The following is a 21,199-nucleotide window of genomic DNA, read 5'->3' as shown; positions in this document are numbered from 1 at the left end:
CATCCTAGGCTGCTGTGACGTCAAGAACGATGAATGTTTATTGGTTTGTTGTGATCACAGGAGCCACAACTGGTGAGTGATTCATGCTACTACTGTTCAACCGAATAGAAATACAGAAAGGGCACACGGTGCGTAGTATTGCAGTATACGTTACTCGCCTTACACGAGGTACTTAGCCAGAGATATCGCCAGGGCAACTTCGACGCTTCCGAGAGCCTTGATGCATTAATTTAACAATTTAACGTTGTGGAGAAGCCGGCGACATATGTTTGTCACCAACATTTCCAAGCCATACATATATGTCTTGCTCCCGTATTTCTTTGACGAAGGTGGAATTGTAAGCGGCACAAGAAGACAAGGAGCAAGAAATGCAGCCTAAATGCACGAGAGATTACTAGATCTTAAGCTGCTGCAGTAGTGAAAATACAATTTTTGTGCAATCGACAAACGCAAACACTAAACGCCAAAAGATGCCGCAAGTTACGTAGGTACGAGCCCTCTTGTGTTTATATTTACTTTTATGGAGAAATATTTCGTGGGCGAGTGTACTAAGTATATTGCGTGATGCGCATGTCCGCGGCTCCACGGTGCACCAGTGCAGCTACCGCTCCCGCGCAACAAACCAAATCTGTTCAGGTGCAGTGTTGCCTGGACGCTTGGCTCCCCATTGTGTGATACAATGCCTCGTTCGGGCGCACCGGCTGAATTGCTTACCGGAGTCGACGGCACAGTCCACCGGTCTTGGAGGTGTTCAGACGGGCCGTCCTTTCACTCGCGCCACACAAACACAAGACTGGCTTGCCACTTTGGCGATATGCTGCTGAAAGCGAAGTTTGATTCCTCGCACCCAAAACACAGGCGCTTGGCGGGCCCGAACACTGTAGCAGACGACACGGGGAGTTGGCGCCTCTCTTCTAGTGCGCCTGTTCAGGTTTGCTTTGATGCCTGCCACGGCTGACGGCACTGGTGCTCCGGGGAGCTGGGCCAAGGGCTCATCTTGTGGGCGAGTGTACGAGGTCAGTTCCTACAAGGTCAGCCCATACGAATTACCATGTGCTGCGAAGACCGTGGTCTCAACGCTGACTACAAGAGTTGCAGTATACATGGATTATTTTGCAGCCTGGTAAAATAACCCGTGGTGGGATATACATTGCGCGCCTATAGTATACATATACTTAGTATCAAGTGACATACTGATATTGATTCGTAATGGTCCCTAACGTAAGGTAATTCAGTGACCACCAATGGCATGATGTCCATGCTATATTTATACTAAGCACCGGCGGTCCAGCTCCCGGCCGCTGCAGTCGCAACTGCCCAGGACTCTTTCGTCTTCTGGCAGATCATTTTTATCAACCTCCTACAGCATTCCTCTACCTCATCACGCTTACATTTCGCATATTATTTTCCAACGACATAGGGGCCTATCCGGATACATGGATGTCATATGAACATCCCCTTTGAAATGGGTTGGTGGCTGATGCCGCCGAGATACTTATTTTTTCCTTTCTGCTGTTTTCATCACCATCTCCTGAGAAGAGTGGTACATTTATTGAACCAGATTTTGCCCAATGGCTGGACGTGTCGATAGCACCGAAAGCCACGAAAGCGTTACTGTGGTATCTCAAGTCTACAGGTCTTGACAACGGTTTATAGAATCAGTGCGCACCTTCAAATGCGTGTGAAACTATGTACTCTCTCTCCGTTTCAGTCCCTATATCCTCTCTCCCCCAGTGCAGGGTAGCGAACCGGACGTGCGTCTGGTTAACCTCCCAGTCTTTGCTATTTTCTGTTTTTCTCTTCCTCCCTCTCTCAACATACCGCCGAACATGGAAGAAACGTACTCGGCCAAAAAATAATCTCTTTTCGGTTAGTGGTTAGTGCATGCCATCAATGCTTCAACCGTCTTTTACTGTTCTCCACCGCGGACAACATTTTTCCTCTACTATCCTTAAAGCCCAAGGCCTCGGAGAGGATCACTACGTCCCCATTTACGTCTGATTGACTTCTAATGGGATCCGCTTTGAAAAGGGGAGGAGGGTGGGGGGAGGGGGGCCTCTAGTCTCCTATATATAATGTGCTTGAACTAATCTGGGCCTACTACATCTATTGCTGTTACAGAATTTTGCCTATTTCTACTCTATATTTATATTCTTCAATAAAACCTCTATCTCTATATTGTTTTATTACCTCATACCTATAATGACCCCGGCTTCATCTTTTTCCTCCTTTTATTTTTCACCAATACTCTAACGTTTCTTGCTCATCTAGAGCGCTGACCAGTTTACGTTCCCATCAGCTTTGATTCCCGCCGCTTCTAGAAAGCGGCCGTCGTCTCTCAACACACAATCTCTCAAGGAAAGAAACGCTGACAGAGTTTCACGAGTTGACATACGCTGTTTATCGCTATATCTCGTAGCTTTATTTGCTCCATCGCTTCAGCAGACAAGCTATCTTGGCAAAAGTGCAAGCCAAGATTATTGTCTCTGATGCATCTTTATTTAGTTTGATCTATTTATTTTAGTTAACTAGCCTAAGAGCCCCGACGGGCACTACATAGGGGCAATTTGAAGAATGACAAAAATATCGCGCAACACTATACAAGGAAATACAGAAGAAAATTACCAGTAAGAGAAACAAAAAAAAAGAAGATATGCACTGTTAGTGAACACTAATCAAAATGAAAGATCGGTTGAGAAAAAGAAAAATGTAAAATAAGAACATCATGTAAGTGTAACATTGATTACGAAGCCGCAAAGAAAACACAAATATATTTAAATGGTGCAGCATATGCACAGTTCGCTATTTAACGGAGGCGTATCGAATACATATTCGGTCGTAAATACGGTAAATATCAAAGGCTTACACATTTCCAAAGTATATTAATTTTCTAAATGGTTTAGTAAGACGGTCTGAAAGAAATCCTTTTCGGTTAGTTTAGGCAATGCCTGCTGGTAGGGCATTCCAATCTTCTATTGACAATGACTGTTGCAACTCTTCATACTTGTCTGTGTTGACGATAGTAGGCTTTACCGTGTGTGCGGGGTCAACGCGTGATGAGATATAGGCTGCCGGTCTAATATGTCTGCCATAAAATGCTGACATGTTGGGGGTGAGCAAGTGGAAAAATTATAACCACGCAATATTTCTGCGCATGGCAAGAACTGGAAGGTCAAGTAATCTTGTCAGCTGGGAGACGCTTTCCTGCCGCGAATATGAAAACTGAATAAATCTGACTGCTTTGTCCTAAACAGACTGCAACAAAGTAATATTAACTGCACGATGAGGGTGCGAAATAGTGGGCACATGCTCTAATTATAACCTAAATGACGAAATATATGCGTGTAGTCTAGTATATCCATTGGCCAAGTATAAACGCTTTCTAATGTCAACTTTTTAATAACTTTTGTAATAAATTCTATAAGATCTCCAAATGATAGTTTGATAAGCTTACAGCTAGATATTTCATCGATGCTACCAGTAGCGCACCCAGGATCTCTGCCAGGGGGGGGGGGGGGGGGGTTGACAGTTTGCTAATACCATCTAAACAGCGCTAATTTCACTTTTTTCGGGGGAAATTGTCAAAAAATGCGCTTTTTGCGAGTGTGCAGACGATTGCGCGTCTTACATCTTAGTTGCAGTACTCAAATGCGTAAGGAAAGAAAAGGTGTGAAACAAAAGTCGGCCTCAGGGGGGGGGGGGGGGGGGGGGGGGTGTACAACCCCCGAATCACTCCCCGTCGGTGCGCCACTGGATGCTACTGTGTCAATGTTGCCGTCATTTTTCCGGGTTAATGTTTAAAAGTGAAACGAATCTCACCTGCTTAGTTTCACCAACATTATTTTCACCTTCCATGTGTTGCACCATTCGGTTAGGTTTCCTCAATCACTGATTTAATTTCGTCCCATATGATGCAATTGTCTGCAAAGAGGCGTGTTGATGGAGTGTAGCTAGAATGTGTCATTGGGGATATATCCTCTTCGTTGGTTACGGTCAATTCATGCGTCCTGTCTGCGTGTAGCCTCTATAATTCGTTCGAAGCATGTCTGAGAGCACAAATGTGTCAGCTCGCAGGCATATTGCCAAGTGGTATACTTTTTTAAATATCGTATGATGTCTGTTTAGCCAGGAAAAAAAATAAAACCATTACAGCTATCTACGTGGATGTAAATCATTTAGATATTACTTAATACGGTCGTCAACGTCTTCATTGGAGGAATTGTTTTTAACTTTGAAATCTTTAAAAATGAGTTAATTAGCCAGGTCAGGCAGGCGGCAGAAGCCAGTGGGGCCCTGGACTGAGAGGCTCCGACCACCCCTCTGTAATATTTTTTCCATTCCAATAAAGTTTCTATTAAAAATGAGTTAAGTTTTGGTAGTTATTGGCATAAGCTTAGAGTAAAAGTACTTCAAGTTGCTCAAGAGGGCCGTGAACAACACTGAGTTGGTTGCATTCTCGCGTCACCGACCTCATTTATTTATAATTCGGCACCATTTTTTAAACAGCAGAGCTGTTTAAGCCGGCCGTTATTCCGTTAGTCGTCCACAAAAAATGTGGGGCGATCCTGGCGGTAGTGCAGGAAGGGTCCAAGCGCAATGGCACATACCCCTGTGAACTAGCGAAGCTGAGCCTGGATAAGTCTAGATAAGCAAGGTTGGGACTACTTAAGCTTAGTCAGTCATCGATAGCCAATCGATAGTCAATCAATAGCTAATCTATAATCGATCAATAATAAATAAATTCCGGGAAATGCTGGGGATTACTTGGTAGTGCTTAGCCTAGCCCAAATACGTGGTCAATTCCTTGCGATAGCCAATCTATAGCCAATCAATAGCTTATCAATAAGCGATCAATGATCAATAAATTCCGGAAAATGCTGGGGATGACTTGGTAGTGCTTAGCCTAGCCCAAAAGCCAGGGCTAGCGAGATGCCGATCTGCTCCGCTGTCTCTAAAAATTGCGCGTCCAGTGCAAGCTACGCTAGTTTTTTTCGGAAACACCCTGTAAACGCATACTGTATACGGCGCAGTGGCGGCCGTGATTCCCGTGGCACCTTTCATCAACGACAAAGTGGACCGAGTTCTTCAGCACGGCGTACTCTGTGACGTCATCTCCAACAACGAATGCGTGGAGCCCACCAGAGACTTCTACATGTGGAACCGGTCGTGGTGGTTCTGGCCCGAGTTCTACGGGGGCGGCATCTCGGGCCTGGGCAAAGGGCTCCGGCGGTTCGGCGACTGCGCGTTCGAGCTAGGCAACGCGAACGTCGCCACGTGCGACATCGGCTTCACCGACCTCTGGCTGCGCTACCAGTGGCGCGTGAAGGTCAAGAACCGGAAGCTGGAGCAAGGCGCCCAGCAAGACAATCCGCGGGCTGTCATCGAGGTGGGATCCATGGTGGCCACCGTGGCGGGAGGAACCATGCGGATGATACTGCAGAAGGAGACCAGTGAGTGTAGCGCGCACTGACCCACGATTTGCTTGTTTCGTGTAAGCAGGCTTTATACCGCTAGTCTAAGTAGCAGTAACCTAATGTGTCGGACCTCCCGGTAAGAAAAAAAAAATCAATTAAGTTTTGGGGTTTTACGGGCTCACAATCTGATTATGACGCAGGTTTTATAGTGATGGACTCGGGATTAATTTTGACAACAGAGGGCTTTTCAACGTGGACCTAATTAAAGTAGATACACGAACACTTTTGCATTCCGCTGGGGCCGGAGCTGAACCCACGGCCTCGCGCTCTGCAGCGTCACGCCAATGTCTAAGCTACCACGGTGGATGACCGCCCGCTGTGCACTTCGGTGCAATGAGACAGGAGTAATCAAACACTTTATGCGGTCGTGCCTAAGCTACCGTGGTGAAAGATACGTTCTATTTGAGAGCTTACAAAAGAAAGGGCCTCCTAAAATGCGTGTATTCAACACCTTGTGTTTCCAGAATGATCTGCTATAGCCCGCAAGGAAACTTCGCGCATTCTTCTCACATTTATACGAAACAGCTGTTCGACATATGGTGAATAATCCTTGTGGCAACGAAAGAGATGCTCAGGTGGAGCAATTGCCGCTCTAGATCGCCAGGCTAAACACGTCTATAGCTACAACACACCACCGCCACGCTTGTAGCTCTGTTGATGCTGCATGGGAGACTCGTGGCAAGCTTGGGCGCACCGTCGTGATAGTCCATGTCGCTATGGCGCTGCGCTGCTGAGCTCGAGATCGCGGGTTCAGTTCCGGCCTATAGGAACGGAATGCAAAACCCCTCGCGTACCGTGCACTTGGCGCATGTTAAAGATCCCCAGGTGGTCAAAATTAACGAACGTGAAAACTATACATTAACTGGAGTGTCAGCTACGGCGTGCATCATGATCAGATTGGGGTTTTGGAACGTGTAACCAGAGAATTTAATTTGAAATTAAGATTGTGCGCAGTACGACAGAGCTTCCTACGAAAATCGCTAGAGTGACCTCTGGCGCCAGGATCGCGCAGCCACCATGGGAACGATGGGTGGTAGCATGCGGATTTCTCTAATCTTCCAGTTTGTGGCTTGTGACGTTCATCTTGCTTTATAATCCAATTACGCGTTATGTGCCTTTGTTGACCTAAATTTCTAAGTAATCACAATTTTCACAAAAGGTAATAAGATTCCGCGCGCGTTAATAAGCATTGCGTATTGTTGCACTTACAAAATAATACTAATAATAATGTAATGAAGAAGACAAGACGACGACGAAGCAGTCAGCAAGCAAGCCACAGTGTTGGTGCTAACCACGCGCCCCGAGCTTGCGCTTGCCCAGATTTTTGGCTGCTGGTCGCCTCGCCGCTTCTTGATGTTATATTTCCACGTGATATTTTCTTTTAAAATTTTCTGGAGCTTCATTAGCTGAACTGTACCACTTGTCGTCTGTCGAAATAACTGAATATATTCTTGTGAATTTTCACATCTGTTGGTTTTATGCTATTCCTTAGACTTGCTTCCACCCGGGATTCACCGACGTGAGGCATCGCTTCTATACCGGCTGTGGTTGGGAGTGGCTTTCACGAAGGCGTACTGTGCTTTGATTGGAATGACCGAAAGTGCTACGTGCGACGTCTGCGGCAGCGAAGAGAACATAGAACATTTATTGTTTCACTGCGATCGATTTCAGTCGGAAAGACAAACATTATCGAATGCATTGCAACGACTTGAAGATCGACCGTTGTCCGTGCAGGGGCTCCTTGAAGACCGTCCCCATCGCTCGTCAGCCCACAAATCTGTGAAGGCCCTGTTGTCTTTCTTGAGGGCGACTGGCCTATGTGAACACCCTTGAATTGCTCAGGCCCTCCGCGTGCGTGCGCGAGCTCACCGTGTCCTTCCTCCCGCCGCCCCCCTCCTATGTCTATCTCCTCTTTCTATTCCCTCTTTCCCGTCCCCCAGAGTAGGGTAGCCAACCAGACGCATTTCTGGTTAACATCCCTGCCTTCTCTTTCTCTCCTCCTCCTCCTTAGAGTTGCTTAAAGATAATGAGAAGAAGGAGGGGAGGTGTAGGATAGACCGGTTGGCCACCCTACACGTGGGGGAGGGAAACAAAATTAGGGGCAGCTTCACACTAAGTGGTGCCAAGACTGGGCCAACAGCGAAGCTGCTGGCCCTTCCTTAGCATTAACTTTGCTTTCCTTTGCTTAACTTGGTTTGACTTGGCTGGTTTTTAGCTTTGTCTTTGCCTTCTTTTCCTTAACTTGGTTTGGCTTAGCTGGTTCTTAGCCAAACTTAGCCACGATATTCGGGGTCGGCGCGCAGTCTTCTAAAGGCCACTTTATAGTCCGACGTAGCGTTGAAGTGCGAGCGCGATCGGCACGGGGATGCCACGCCAGCGCAGTATTTTTGTTCGCCCTACGTGGCCTAACCAAGAGCTTAAACAGCTCCACTGTTAAAAGAGAGATAAGAAGGAAGAAGTACCCTTCTTCCTTCTTATCTCAGTGTGCCTACCCGAAGATGATTGTTCCTTCACGTAAAGCCACTAATACTCGTATAGTCTATTTGCCTTGAATAAGCAAATTGACGCTTTGATAGGCTCCTCCGTGTGCACACCAAGGTTATTCGGCCTCGAGCTTTAGGACACCTTCGTGCTGTTTCTTGCCTGCAGATGACGGCAACTTCCGAGCCGAGAGTATCACGACGGGCCAGACCGAGATCAAGGAGGTGGCCTTCGGCAACTCAACCGTAAAGTGGAAAAGAAAGCAAGTTGACACGAATGAGACAGAGTTTCAGTGGAGGCTGCGAGACATGCTGGCGTTCTGGGTCACCGATTACTTCGAGAACATGACCTTCAAGGACATCTTTAACAAGGCGCTTACAACACTGCAGCTGTGAGCGGTGGAAGAGTTTGGCCACTTTAATAAAGGCGTTCTATAATGCGTGAAGTTCTACTTTGTTGGCTGCAACGCCATCCAGATCCAATTTCAGATTTGTACACTTGACCACAAATTTGTAATTACGGACCACAGTATCTCAGAAAACGTTGAATTTTCGGGCAGCCTGTAGCAGTAGAGGCTGGGAAAACGAATAGCAGGCTGCGTTGTAAGCCTGTGGAGATATTCAGCTTTTTCTCCGATCCCGCGGTCCGTAAGTTTTTGTGGTTCACTGTACGTAAGAAGGTACATCCTTGTATCATTAATTGTAATCATGAAGTTACATTTTCTGGTAGTTTTCTATTTTATTGATTGCTTTTTCACTCGCCAACGCTTATGGTTATGCAGTAACTTTTTTGCATTAACCACTTACACGTAACCAGCAGTGAAGAGACAAGCTGTAACAGGTGACGCTACTTTGAGCACTTGGATTTGGCGTGAACTACAATAGGACGCCTGCGGCCTTGCACGCAGCAGCCTCGCGCATGCGCGTGTGCGAAACGGCAGACCGGGCGCTCAGTATTTATTTTCTCATCATAACGCTCCACCGGATGCTGTCTGATGAACTGACGCTGCTAGGCTCCATAAAGTCCCTAGATATTTTTTGCTTTCTTTAAGTATCGACAAGCTTTGAAGCACCGCCGACGAATCTCATTGGGCGGCGCTCATTCCGGCAGCCATGTTCTTCCTAACGCTGTTCCCTCGCAATCACTTGCACGCGGCTGCGAGCAGCGTAGATAGCAGCGGCCGTTGACGGTCGCATGCAATCTAGGAAGATAATGGCGGCCGACGGAGTAGTTGTCGCTACTTAAAAAAGAGCAGGAAATCTAGGGATTTTAAGGCTCCATAGCGATGACCGCTGCAAGCCAGAAAATGATCAACGGACAGTTTTTTCATCTTTTCATTGGCCCTACCGGAAGTGCCTTCCCCGAGACCCGGTAGCTGTGAAATTCTACGCTTAATAGAGCACCCCGATGCGAGCGTCGCGGCTGTGAGTAATGACATTCTTGTTGTTGTTGTTGTTGTTGTTGTTGTTGTTGTTGTTGTTGTTGTTGTTGTTGTTGTTGTTGTTGTTGTTGTTGTTGTTGTTGTTGTTGTTGTTGTTGTTGTTGCCTCTGTTGGCAGGGTACTCGTACGTTTCAACAGCGTCTTTCCCTTCAGCATGCGCATCTAGCGAGGTTTCAGTGTCATTGCTGATGTCTTGACAAGAAAACGGGGAAAGATAACCGACGAACATATTTAAAACAATTGTTAGGAAGGATAAACAGCACGTGAAGGTCTGTAGAGCACTTATTGAAAGAGCCCGGCCAGCTTGTTCTATTAATTGTGCTTTTGCAATGTTTACAAATATTTAGTAGGAGTGTAACGGAGAAGTAATTGATAACTTTTTTTTAGAAATTCCCCAAGTGATCAGTTATTGAGGCAGTAACTGGTCACTTTAATAAATTACATTCTTTAAAGAAGTAATTGTAATCGATCTCTTTTTACAGCGAAGCTGTATATGGCTAGGGCATGTCCGTTGTCTGCGAACAAAAACTATCATTATCAGCAATGGCTCGAGCGTCGTCGTCTTCGTCCACAGCTGGCTCCGTTCCACATCTGCTCGAACGTATTTCCTCGTATAGCGCATGCGCGCAACGTCATACGTTTGAGTAGATGAGCGTGCGGTCTCATTTTAGCTCCCCCTTCGCCATGGGACGGCCGCGAGGGGTTCGTGCGCCCGAAGAACAGCGATTTTACCAGGAACGACGCCGAGAGCAGCGGCGTGAAGGTGACCGTCGGCGTCGCGCCACCGACTAGCCCTCCCGAGAAGAAGAACGTGTCCGCGACGCGGCGAGCAAGCGCGCCTACGTCAAACGGTTAGGACTACACCGATCCCAAGGTGCCAACGACCACGAGGCGTTCGTGTTTGGACTTCACCTTCGCCAAGAACCTGTCAATCGTCGTCACGGAACCCCTGGCCGTCTACCACAGCGAGCACAAAGCAATAGTAACTTGCGTGAAAAAATAAACACCAAAACATTTATGCATCTCTGTGTTGTACATTTAGATATACCATCTGTACAGCTTCACTGGTCATCCACCTTCACATGTCTTGAATAAATATACTCCCTAGTTCGTGAAGTTCCTCCACTACCTTGATGCAGAAAATTTCGCTTTAGAAAGCTTCGCTTTCTTTTGAACTTTTTAAATGTTCGGAAAGGCTGCGAGTCAGGCGATTCTAAAGCACCATTTCGTAAAGGCAACGTTTGTGCATATCACAGCAAGCAATTTAGCAGTTTTTCTATTCAATTACTTTTAACAGCGGAGCTCTTTAAGCCGGCCGTACTTTGTGCCGGGAAACCTCGCCGAGCTACGACGTCACTGCGTTGCCGAGCAACCCTGTACCAGCTGTGGGATAGCTTCGCAAGACTCCGCGCCTAGACACTGTTGAATTCTTTCCCTACCATGGGGAAAATAGGTGTTTTTTGTATGTTACGGCCGATGTTCTTTTCCGAAGGAACTACTGCACTCAATATTTATTGTAATAGATAAACAGAAATCAAAATAAATGTAATTTTCACGCATAAAAGCTTTATTAACGAGTATATGTCATATAAAAGATATAAATAGTTAATAGCAAGATTGTGCGATAGTTTGTAAAGACACGCTTGTATCTACTACGAAAAAAAAATTTTACGAAGATTATGAGATATACAAAATGTATTGCCGTCTATTAGGCACTATCTTCGAAAAAATAAAAAAAAATTGTTGAACAGGTATTCCGCTACAAAAATTTAACTGGAAGCGCTACAGTTGGGCGTGCCGGGCGGCGGCCGCCGATGTTCCGGGCTGGTTTGCGTCGTCATCGCTTTCATACTCAAAACTCGCACGAGAAGTCTGCGTCCTCTGACTCGCTGCGATTCGATGTATCGGCTATGGTGTTGGGCTGCTAAGCACGAGGTCGCGGGTTCGAATCTCGGCCACGGCGTCCGCATTTCGATGGGGGCGAAATGCGAAAACACCCATGTACTTAGATTTAGGTGCACGGTAAAGAACCCCAGGTGGCCCAAATTATTCCGGAGTCCCCCACTGCGGCGTGCCTCATAATCAGATCGTGGTTTTGGCACGTAAAGCCTCATAATTTAATTTAATTTTAAATCGATGTATCGATAAGATCAGTTGCAGAGGCAGCGGAATCGCGATATCTGGGATATATGCGATCTCCCGAAGCACGCGCGCCGTTTCCGGAGTTGGACATTTTTGCGCTCTGCTTTGACGATCGCGAAACTTCGGAGCACGTTTAAAAATCACCGCCTGGCGGGAAAAAAAAGCGAACTGCTTAGAAAACTAAAATACAGTTCTCCTCATTCACGTCCGATAGCGCAGTATGTCCGCGAGCAGCGCGGAAGGTCTCGAAAGCGGCGTTTCTAACCATCGAGAGAGGGTTAACCATGCCGGTACGGAAAGAGTTAACAGCGTAGCTGTTTGAGCCGGCCGTAATTTGTGCCGTGAGCCGCAGAACCTCGCTAAGCTATGGCGTCACTGCGCTGCCTAGCAACCCCATATCAGCTGTGCGATAGCTTCGCAAGACTCCGCGCCTAGACACTGCGCGCAGCGCATCTGCTCCGCTTGCCATAAACGTTCTGTGTAGCAGGTGTGAAGGCGGGGTTGCTAGTGCGCGGGCGGTAGTCGCAGCCATGGGGAGACCGAGGAAGAACCGCACTCCCTAGGAAGAGGCCACTTTCCGGGAATCACGCCGCATGGCCAAACAAGAATACAATCGCCGGCGTCGAGCTGATCCTGGACAGAGAGCCGAGGAAGCCTTAGCCAAGCGACGGCGCAGAGTCGAAGATCCCGAATATGCCGATCGAGAAAGGGAACGAAGGCGTATCGGTATGCGGAACATGCGCGAAAACCCAGACTACAGAGAAGCCGAGGCATCACGACGACGAGCTCGTAAGTCCATGGGAGGAGCGTACGGCCGTTTCGAGCACCAAAAACCTAGCAAAGCTTATAAGCAAAAACTTGGTAAAACAACAAGAACTACGTGATCGTCGCTCCGCTGTTCTTAAGCCTTTCTTTTTGTATCTGAACGCGCTATTCAACTATTCATATTACTAATTCGCAAGTTCCCCCTTATGAGTAATGGGAATAGTTTAATAGCGCGTTGAGAGACCGAAAAGGAGGATCAGCAACGCTGTCTATTTGTTTTTGCAGTGCTACGGTATAAGGAGGAAAAGAAAAACCGTCAGAATGTTATGTTCGGCCACAAGCTAGAGCATTTCAGAGAGTTGGTCCCCCTTTCCCTTACCCCCACTGTAGGGTAGCAAACCGAACGCTCATCTGGTTGACCTCATCGCCTTTTCTCTCTTTGCTCTCTCTCTCTCTCGTCAGTTTGATAAGCTGGATAATTCTCGGACACAAGGACTTCAGTTCTCACGACTACGCAATTACAATATACTCTACCAGACAAGGATCAGCCAGACACAAACATGTCCGTCGAAGTATAAGCATTCTCATAAGCTGAAAGTTTCACAACACAATGTCTACTCGTGTTTTCTGCCCATAGTAGGCGGCCACTTCCGAGCTACAGCGTTCGAGACGGACATCATCGAATTCGACAGCTTGGTATTCGACAACTCCACCACGGCCGCTGGCTCCACCATCAACTGGCACGGAGACACGGTCGACGCGAACGACGAGGAATTTTAGGGCCATCTTCGGAAAACACTCGCCGAACGTGTTAATGATCGTCGTCAGTCGTACTGCTTTCCTCGTCGCCTTCAATGAAACTCTTGAGAATGTGCAGACTGGGAATTTTCCGTCGAATAAATGAAGGCGTTGTACCCTCGTACGTTGTGTTGTAATTGGTTCATCGCGTACCTTAAATGTCGTTGGTTGCAAATTCATCTAGCTGGGACGACTATAATTCCGTGGCTCGGGAGGTATCTTCGTTGCCATAAATATTTATTAAGCTCGTGAATTTTCAAACATTTCAAACATAGTCGCAGCAACATTTTCCTGATCTTTCAATCAAACGTATTGAAGTGTTGAAGTGACTGGTGGACAGCCGGTGCCAAGCTGGTGTAACATCGTCGAGCAGTTATTTGTGCGGCAAACTTAAGTAGAGCACCACTTGACATAGGTCTCAAGTAGGTATGTGCCGACTCGCTATTTCTTATGTTAGCCGCGGCAGCCGCATTCCGGTGGGGGTGGAAGGACAATAATTAAGGCAGAACTGTCGATGGTAATGCAATTACCATTCTATCAATGTAGTGGCATACACTGTTCCTGGAGTCACGTTCATTTGTCATGTGCAATGGTCGTTCTGATACTTTCGTTGTTTCGGATATATGCCACATGCTTCGATATCGTTTCCCTTTGCTACGGCACTCGTTTATCAAGGTCGCGCATGAGCATGGCGGCATGACGACGACTGTATGACGTCAACGCAGCGACGACGATGGAATGACCTCGATGAAACGACCGAAGCGGTATAACGACTACGGCATTACGACAATGAGATTTCGATTTTTACGTGATGATGGTATAGTGACGACGACGCCACGGCCACGACGGCGTGACAAGGGATGCGTGCTAGCGACTGTCTGACGACAACGGCATGAGAACGGTGGCATAATCACGATTGAATGACGGAAGTAGGATTAAGGTAGAATGATGAAGAAAGATTGACGTTCATGGAACGGCTAAAGGCGGTAGACGACGACAGCATGACGACAATGGGATGACATTACTGGAGTTATGACGACGGTAAAACGACAGATTGACGGCGACGGCAGGAAGACAATCATGACGACGATGGCGTTACGATGACGGCACGGCGAGAGTCGGATGACGGAGTTAGTATGATGACAATGGAATGACCATGAGGCCTCACGGCGGTGTTGTGACAAACCACGAAAAAATTAGCGTAGCTTGCACAGGAGGCGCAATGCTAAAGAGACAGCGGAGCTGATGGGCACCTAGCTATAGTCCTGGCTTTTGGGCTATGCTAAGCCCTACCAAGTCGTCTTCAGCATTTTCCAGGATTTAATGATTATTGATCGATTAGCTATTGATTGGCTGTCGATTGGCTATCGCAAGGTATTGGCCACGTATTTGGGCTAGCCTAGGCACTACCAAGTCATCCCCAGCATTTCCCGGAATTTATTTATTATTTGTCGATTATCGATTGGCTATTGATTGGCTATCGATGACTGACTAAGTTTAAGTAGTCCCAACCATGATTAGCTAGACTTAGCCAGGCTCAGCTTCGCTAGTTCACAGATATATGTGCCATTGCGCTTGGACCCTTTCTGCACGACCGCCAGGATCGGCCCACATTTTTTGTCCATGACGGACGGACTAACGGCCGGCTTAAACAGCTCCGCTGTTAAAAAGAATCCACGTACGAGCACAACCACCGTTAGATCTTCGTATTTCATTTCCTTTTGTCTGGTTCCGAAGCATCACAAGTTTGCTGTACTTATATTAAAGCGAAGTGCCTCTACCAGCCAAGGGTTCTGTCGTGTCCGTCGTTGTAATCAAAAAACGATCCCGACGAACCGCTAACAATTGCAGGTATAGCAGTATAGCTTACTTGAATTCAGGCATTCAGCGTACAACTAAGCACTCGTTTTCGCAAGAAAAACCACAAAAACAAGCTTCAAATTGATGAGCCAACATGATGGATGATATGGGCTGCGGGCAAACAACGGAAACAGGCTCGGTGCGGTCCGTAAGATTAGATTGCAGCTGTTGCAAAGCTTATGCAGCTGCTTGAAAGAGGGTTGACGTCATTCGAAACCCTTCCAGCCTAGTAACTGCTTCGGTTCATTTTCTAGACTACACCACTATGGGAGTAGTCTAGTAGTGTATATCACACCGATCATAAAGCAGTAGTGAACATTGTTGTGAAGTAAATAATAATAAAGGCCGTGGTTAAAGTTACGTTGTAGTGTGTGAAATATCAAGTGCGCCGCGGTCACCGTGAGGGTGGCGTAAAAAGCTTCGCTTTCCAACCACCTTCACAGGGTGGATTGGCGGGCAATTTTTTATTGAACCCCAAGATAGACCGGCTGCCGCGTGCGTATTTCAAACTTCGCTGTATAATTCATGCACGCGACGGTGTCATACGCTCGTTCAAGCCCTCTGACATTGCACGGCTGAGTGGTCCACGTTTCTGTAAGAGCTAGTATATCAGATTTTGGGTGCCATGCAATCGGCCTTTAGAAATGTGCACGTTCAAATTGGGGACGGAAACGGCTCCGTCAGTTGTAGAAGACTCGTCAACCGCACGCAGTGTCTGATCATGAATTCATGGTCATGAAAACAGCAACACACACACACACACAAAATTGTTCCTTTAGTGGCTTTCTTCGAGTAACATCACCCGCACTAGCAAGACTATGGTGGCGCCCTCTTTCGAGAAAACCAGGGGCAGTAGCATGCAGTGCGCTTTCTGGCCCCAGAAACGAAGCAGTGCAGCAGGCGACAAGGTAAGCCGTGATTCATTGCGGGTGCTTATTATCGTAGCGGATCCCAAGGTATAAGAGATGTGAAACGGGTCGTTTGCGCTGCAGCTAAGTGAGTAGCGCAGCAAAAAACGTTCGCTCACCGATGAATGCTTGTTCGCGAAGCACGCTAACTGTGGACTACGTGTGTGTGGTGCTCGTTGCTCGTTACAGCTAAAGAAGCTGCATGTAACAGTTGCTCCAGATATACCTTCGCGGCAGAATTCTAGCCATCGTGCAGAAAATTGGTTGCGAGGATGTTCTCTGGCCATGACTGGAAGCCTAAGTCTGCACCGTGCACTACAAAATTGCTAGAATAGGTTGAGATGTACGATCGGCCACAATTTTAACAATATCACGCGAGCGATAGCCATTTGGACGGTCAGCGCCTTTAAACGGCGAGGAGTGGCGAAATCGGTGATGGTTACGCGCAAGCGTGCAATGCAGACTCTAATGTAGGCGTCATCTACAGCGCGGTTCAGTTCAGAAGGACGCAGAAGCCCTGCTGGTCACCTGCTCGGTTATGCTTATACAAAACACGGTGTGAAGCCAAACACTTCAACGAAGAACATCTGCAATGAGCTTTCGTATTCATATTTTTTATTACTGTAACTGCGCATGCGCCAGTCAGGCGGGGCCTCACCGATAATGCTATCGCCTATCTCGCCGCTTCTCGACGTGGTAAGACACTAATCGACACTCGCACGACATTGTTAAAAATCTGCCTGATTGCATGCCCGCGTTTATACGCATCTAGTACAAGGCCGTGTTCACAGCTATACGCACATCAGCAGCTATTTTCTCAATCCGCCTTTTTCATTTTCCTGTGCCGCCCTCTGCCGCACGCCGCTGGAAACGTTTTGGAAGGGTGCTGGGAAATTTCGCCGTTTGATTTGTGAACCTGAGCCCGTGTTGAGTGCGCATCGGTTGTGCGTTTCGTGGATCGCGAATAATTATTAATGGCTTCTGCGGGGCAGCCTGTCGTTCCTGGAAGCCATGTAGCACTCACCAACTATATACATGTAGGGTGAGCAGGCCTGAGTGTCCTGTTTTGTTTATAGTGCGGCCGATAAAGGCAAGCCGAGTCCCCTCTGCCGTCGCGGCTGCTTTGGAGTTGGTTGTCGCTAACTCATGCACTTGCACCTCGCTTTTTTTTTGTAATTCTTTTTACACATTCTTTAGAAATTTCGCATAAATAAGATGTTTTCGAGCGCGCAGCCTTCCGCGTCACATTTAGCAAAGCGGTGCACTTGTTTACATCGGCATCTACAGCCACAGATCGTTGTTAGCGTCAAAAAATGGGGAAAAGGTGCATATATGAAAAGGCGCTGATATGAAAGAATGTCAAAGCCTAGAATAAAACACACATATCTGATCATATGAGCCGCGTTGTTCCATCGTGAGACGAGTCAGTATGAGCGGCTGAGCCACTTAAACAATGGGGACTGTGACTGTGATCCAGTTACAAATATCGGGCTGTTAATTTATTACTGATTCTCGGTTTTCTTTAACTTCGCCATAATTAGTTTGCGTGTTTCATAAAGCATTATTAGAGAAAATTGCGCTCGCATAAGCGTTCATTTAAAGGACATGTTGTTCTCCTGCAAGAACGCGGATGCCATCGCGGACACTATTGGTATATAACTGAGCGATGCGGCTGTTTATGCTGCTGTACCGAATGTACCGTCTCTTGTTTCGTATTTGACGCAGAGATAAAGAGTACATATCAGGAATTAAGAAATGTGTCAGCTTGCCAACATGTAAAAACCCACCCATCTACGTTACGAGTACGACCGGCAGCCTACGGGAACGGTGACGTACAGATGTTCACACAGGCGTTGGGCACAGCGCTGTGCCCCGCTTGCAACTCATTGCGTACGTGGCGATCGAAGCGAAGAGTAGTTTATTTCAAATCGCTAAGGCTATAACTGGACTATAAAAGCAGTTTCCTTCGACCTAACTTGCTTGCTTTTCAGTACAGGTCCGCCGGTAGCGGGTGCGCGAACTCGACGGCGCCAGGCCTAACCTTCGCTGAACAGGATCAACATTGGCTCAAGCTTATGTGCACGGATTGAGAGGGTCGAATCATGTGCATTTCAACTCCGTAGGCATGTCTTGACTCACTTAGAGCGCGATTATTTATAAATACCAACGAAGCCGTTGCGGCTATCGCGTCATCGGTTCGACGGCCGATCGCGCGGGGTTCGGTCGAACGATGGTCGGCACGCTGATTTTATCGGTGCCGTCGGCAAGAAAGCCCGTCGAAGTACTACAACTCGCGCTCGTCGGTTACGTCTTGTAGGCCTGGTATGATAAAATGGTCTCAGCGACACAGTGCTGAATGGTCGGCCAATTGTAGGTGGGCGTGTCTTGTTGGTCTCGTATCGACCGCACCTTGAACGAGTACGTGAAGTCGGGCACACGCTGCCACTACTAGCAAGCGAGGAGCGACGCTGCAAGATGTCTTCGTCAGCAACGTGTTTTTAAGTGTCGTCTAAGTGTAACGCAGGGGTTTATTGACAAATTTGCTATTACAGCCATCAATGCAAGGCGGCAGCTACGTGGTTCCCTGTGCAATCTGGACGAAGCCCTCGCCGCTTTCTGTTAAAAGTGGAGTTGCAGTCTTACGCTACGCGCGTTTTCTGCACCACACCAACGTCGAGCTACCAGTGAAGTTTTAATGAGGTACACGGCACGAGTTCGCGTCCGAGCGCTTTTTGTTTTTCAGAGGACGTTTCTCCAAGACGGGGCCGCACGGCCGCGCGCGCGACCCTTCCAAAACGTTTCGCGACTAATCCGCCAGGGCAGGGCGCATGCGCCGTAGCCCCGTGAAAAAGGCGGATTGACTCTTTACGAATATGATATCTGGGCCACAATGCGTATGGTTTGCGGTCGAGGCGCACGTATTGGAAGAATAAAAGGAAGTTGTTATTGGGAGGGGGGGGGGGGGGGGGTGCGTTGGGTTATGTAGAGAACTTGATACAATAATTTTCCCTCGCCAGACAATTTTTCGTTACTCTTGCCTGCACTGATGCATGCTTGCTAACACAAGTGCTAGCTGATTGCCGGGGCTCTGCATCGGCGAATCACAGCGCTGGCGGAACGCGCGAAAAGGCTGCAGACTGTTTCTGCTGTCCGCAAGTCGAAATCGAGCACTGCGTATAACGAATCTGCAGTGACACAAAAAAGCCTAAGTGGGTTGTATTATGGAGCTAGGGCGTCGGTACTTATACTCTTGCGCGGTTATCTGGTTTAGTGTAAACAATGCGGGCATGCATAAGAAAACGCGGTCCCCGAAGGTTCTGCTCAGCTGCTGATCTCAAGGCCTCGCATCTCTGTCATGAACCACCATTGCTCATACAGACAGCGACCCAGACGTGATAAACGAAACAAGTTATATCTATTAGTATAAGAAGCATTGCCTTCTATAGTTTCTCCATTATCAGCCTATCGATGTCCACTGCAGGACTAAGGCCCCCTTTTGAGTTTATTATACCATTGACCTGCCTCAAAAGACTATTCTATGCTTGCAAATATCATTACCTCATCACTACGTGAGCTTGCTGGCTCCAATCCTGCTTGCTGGCGTGTCGAAGTTAATTTTATCGATTTTTTGAACGGCGATTCGTGTCACTGCTAGCGCCGAGACGGGAATTCCAATTTTGGAGTTTCGGAATTTATTGAGAACTTAGTCAAGGTGGTAGCGTGACTCGTGATGCTTAGCGTGCGAATTTACGCCAATTGCCTGGAACTTATACGTATGCAAGTGAGGACATGTGTGACTTAATGAGAAAATGGCACATTGGCATAATTGGTAAAAGCGTGGGAGAGGGTAAAGAGCAGAGTCGTAAGTAAGAAACGTTGGATTTTCATGGCTTGCACATTTTCTCAGTCCCACCTTTGCTGCGTTTCACGTTCCGCCGCGGTGGCTCAGTTTGCTAAGGCGTTGCGCTACTGAGCACGAGGTCGCGGGATCGAATCCCGGCCGATGGAGGCGCAATAGAGGCGCAATGCAATAGAGGCGCAATGCAATGGAGGCGCAATTTCGATGGAGGCGCAATGCAAAAACTCCCGTGTGCTTGCGTTGTAGTGCACGCTAAAGAACCCCAATTGGTCAAAATTAATCCGGAGCCCTCCAATACGGCGTGCCTCATAATCAGAACTGGTTTTGGCACATAAAACCCCACAAAGAACTACTTTTTCGAAATTTTCAGTCAAGGACATAGTGCTTCACATTGTAACCTAAATCGTTTTGACCCCACTTTTTTAACGCGACAGAGTCAAGGGCCTCGTATCGCAGAACATCCGGTGTCGGCGTCCGCCGCAGGCGGCGTTGTTAAGGATGCGTAGTTGGTTCGGCTTTTTTGGACTTCACACAGGCATCTGACACCACCAATCATTTCGTCTAGTCTAACCAACTCGAAGCATATGGTATTTCAGGTCTGGCCTTCAAGTTTTATTGCGATAGCAATTATATGGACACTCCAAAGCGGATTTCTGCCATCGAAGTCATCGTCGCCGTCACCGTGAGGTTCCGTATGACGTCAATGGCGATGAAATCGTCTCCGCGCGCCGGACGCTGTATGTGCGAGTGAAATGGCGCGAGGGACGCGCGCTTTCACGGGGAGTGAACGCACGGCGGTGAACAAACGCGCGTTCTGCGCCGTGCTCCCTGAAGTGCTGAAGAATTAAGCGTCTGTTTCCTCCTGTACAATCACCATATATGTAGAGCAAACGCGACTTCTTCCGACGCGCGAAAAGCCGTGGGGGGGGGGGGGGGGGGGGGGGAGCAACGTTTAGCTGCGGCACCAAATGCCTATTTATATAAAAACACTTTCGTGTTAAAAACGTTGTGAGGTGAGCAGGTGGTAAAGACTTCCGACGCTGCTCGACGAGTGTCCCGTTCTGATCTTGTCAAAAATCTCCGTGCCCAGAGGCACCGGCAGCGGTCACCAACGCCGCGCGCGTTTGATGCGAACGCGGGCAAAACGCCGACGGTTTCGACAACAGTTCTGCGTGTTGCCGGTGCTGCTGCATGTCCAAGTTTATACAGCTGATAAAACTACTATCCTTACTCCGTATAGCTCTCTACTAACTTGCTATCGCAATTGACGCTTCGCATTTCGGGTGAAACTGCGACATTTTTTTTTTTTTGTACTCCGACGATACGACTACTTCCTTTGCTGACACATGTATTAACGCTGTCACTACTAAATTAAATACTGTTCATTGTAGCGTGTACAAGTGGTGCCACGAAAATTTATTCATTAATCCAAATAAATCTAAATTTCTGGTTTTTAAATGACGTCAACGTA

The 21,199-nt window shown here is 47.6% G+C and overlaps 1 protein-coding gene across 2 annotated transcripts in view; it reads left to right on the top strand.

The window, feature by feature from the left end:
* Positions 1–8,363, top strand: part of LOC119441168 (uncharacterized) — a 43,139-nt gene extending 34,776 nt beyond the window's left edge. For both annotated transcript variants that reach the window (XM_049661879.1, XM_049661881.1), the window contains exons 3-4: positions 5,031–5,450; positions 8,124–8,363. In XM_049661879.1, coding sequence (XP_049517836.1) covers positions 5,031–5,450; positions 8,124–8,350 — 647 coding nt within the window. In that variant the 3' untranslated portion in view covers positions 8,351–8,363. The remainder of the gene's footprint in view (positions 1–5,030; positions 5,451–8,123) is intronic.
* Positions 8,364–21,199: the final 12,836 nt, after the last annotated feature.

The sequence above is a fragment of the Dermacentor silvarum genome, chromosome 2, assembly GCF_013339745.2.
Source record: "Dermacentor silvarum isolate Dsil-2018 chromosome 2, BIME_Dsil_1.4, whole genome shotgun sequence".
Taxonomy (NCBI): domain Eukaryota; kingdom Metazoa; phylum Arthropoda; class Arachnida; order Ixodida; family Ixodidae; genus Dermacentor; species Dermacentor silvarum.
This window is presented reverse-complemented; position numbering and strand designations above follow the sequence as displayed.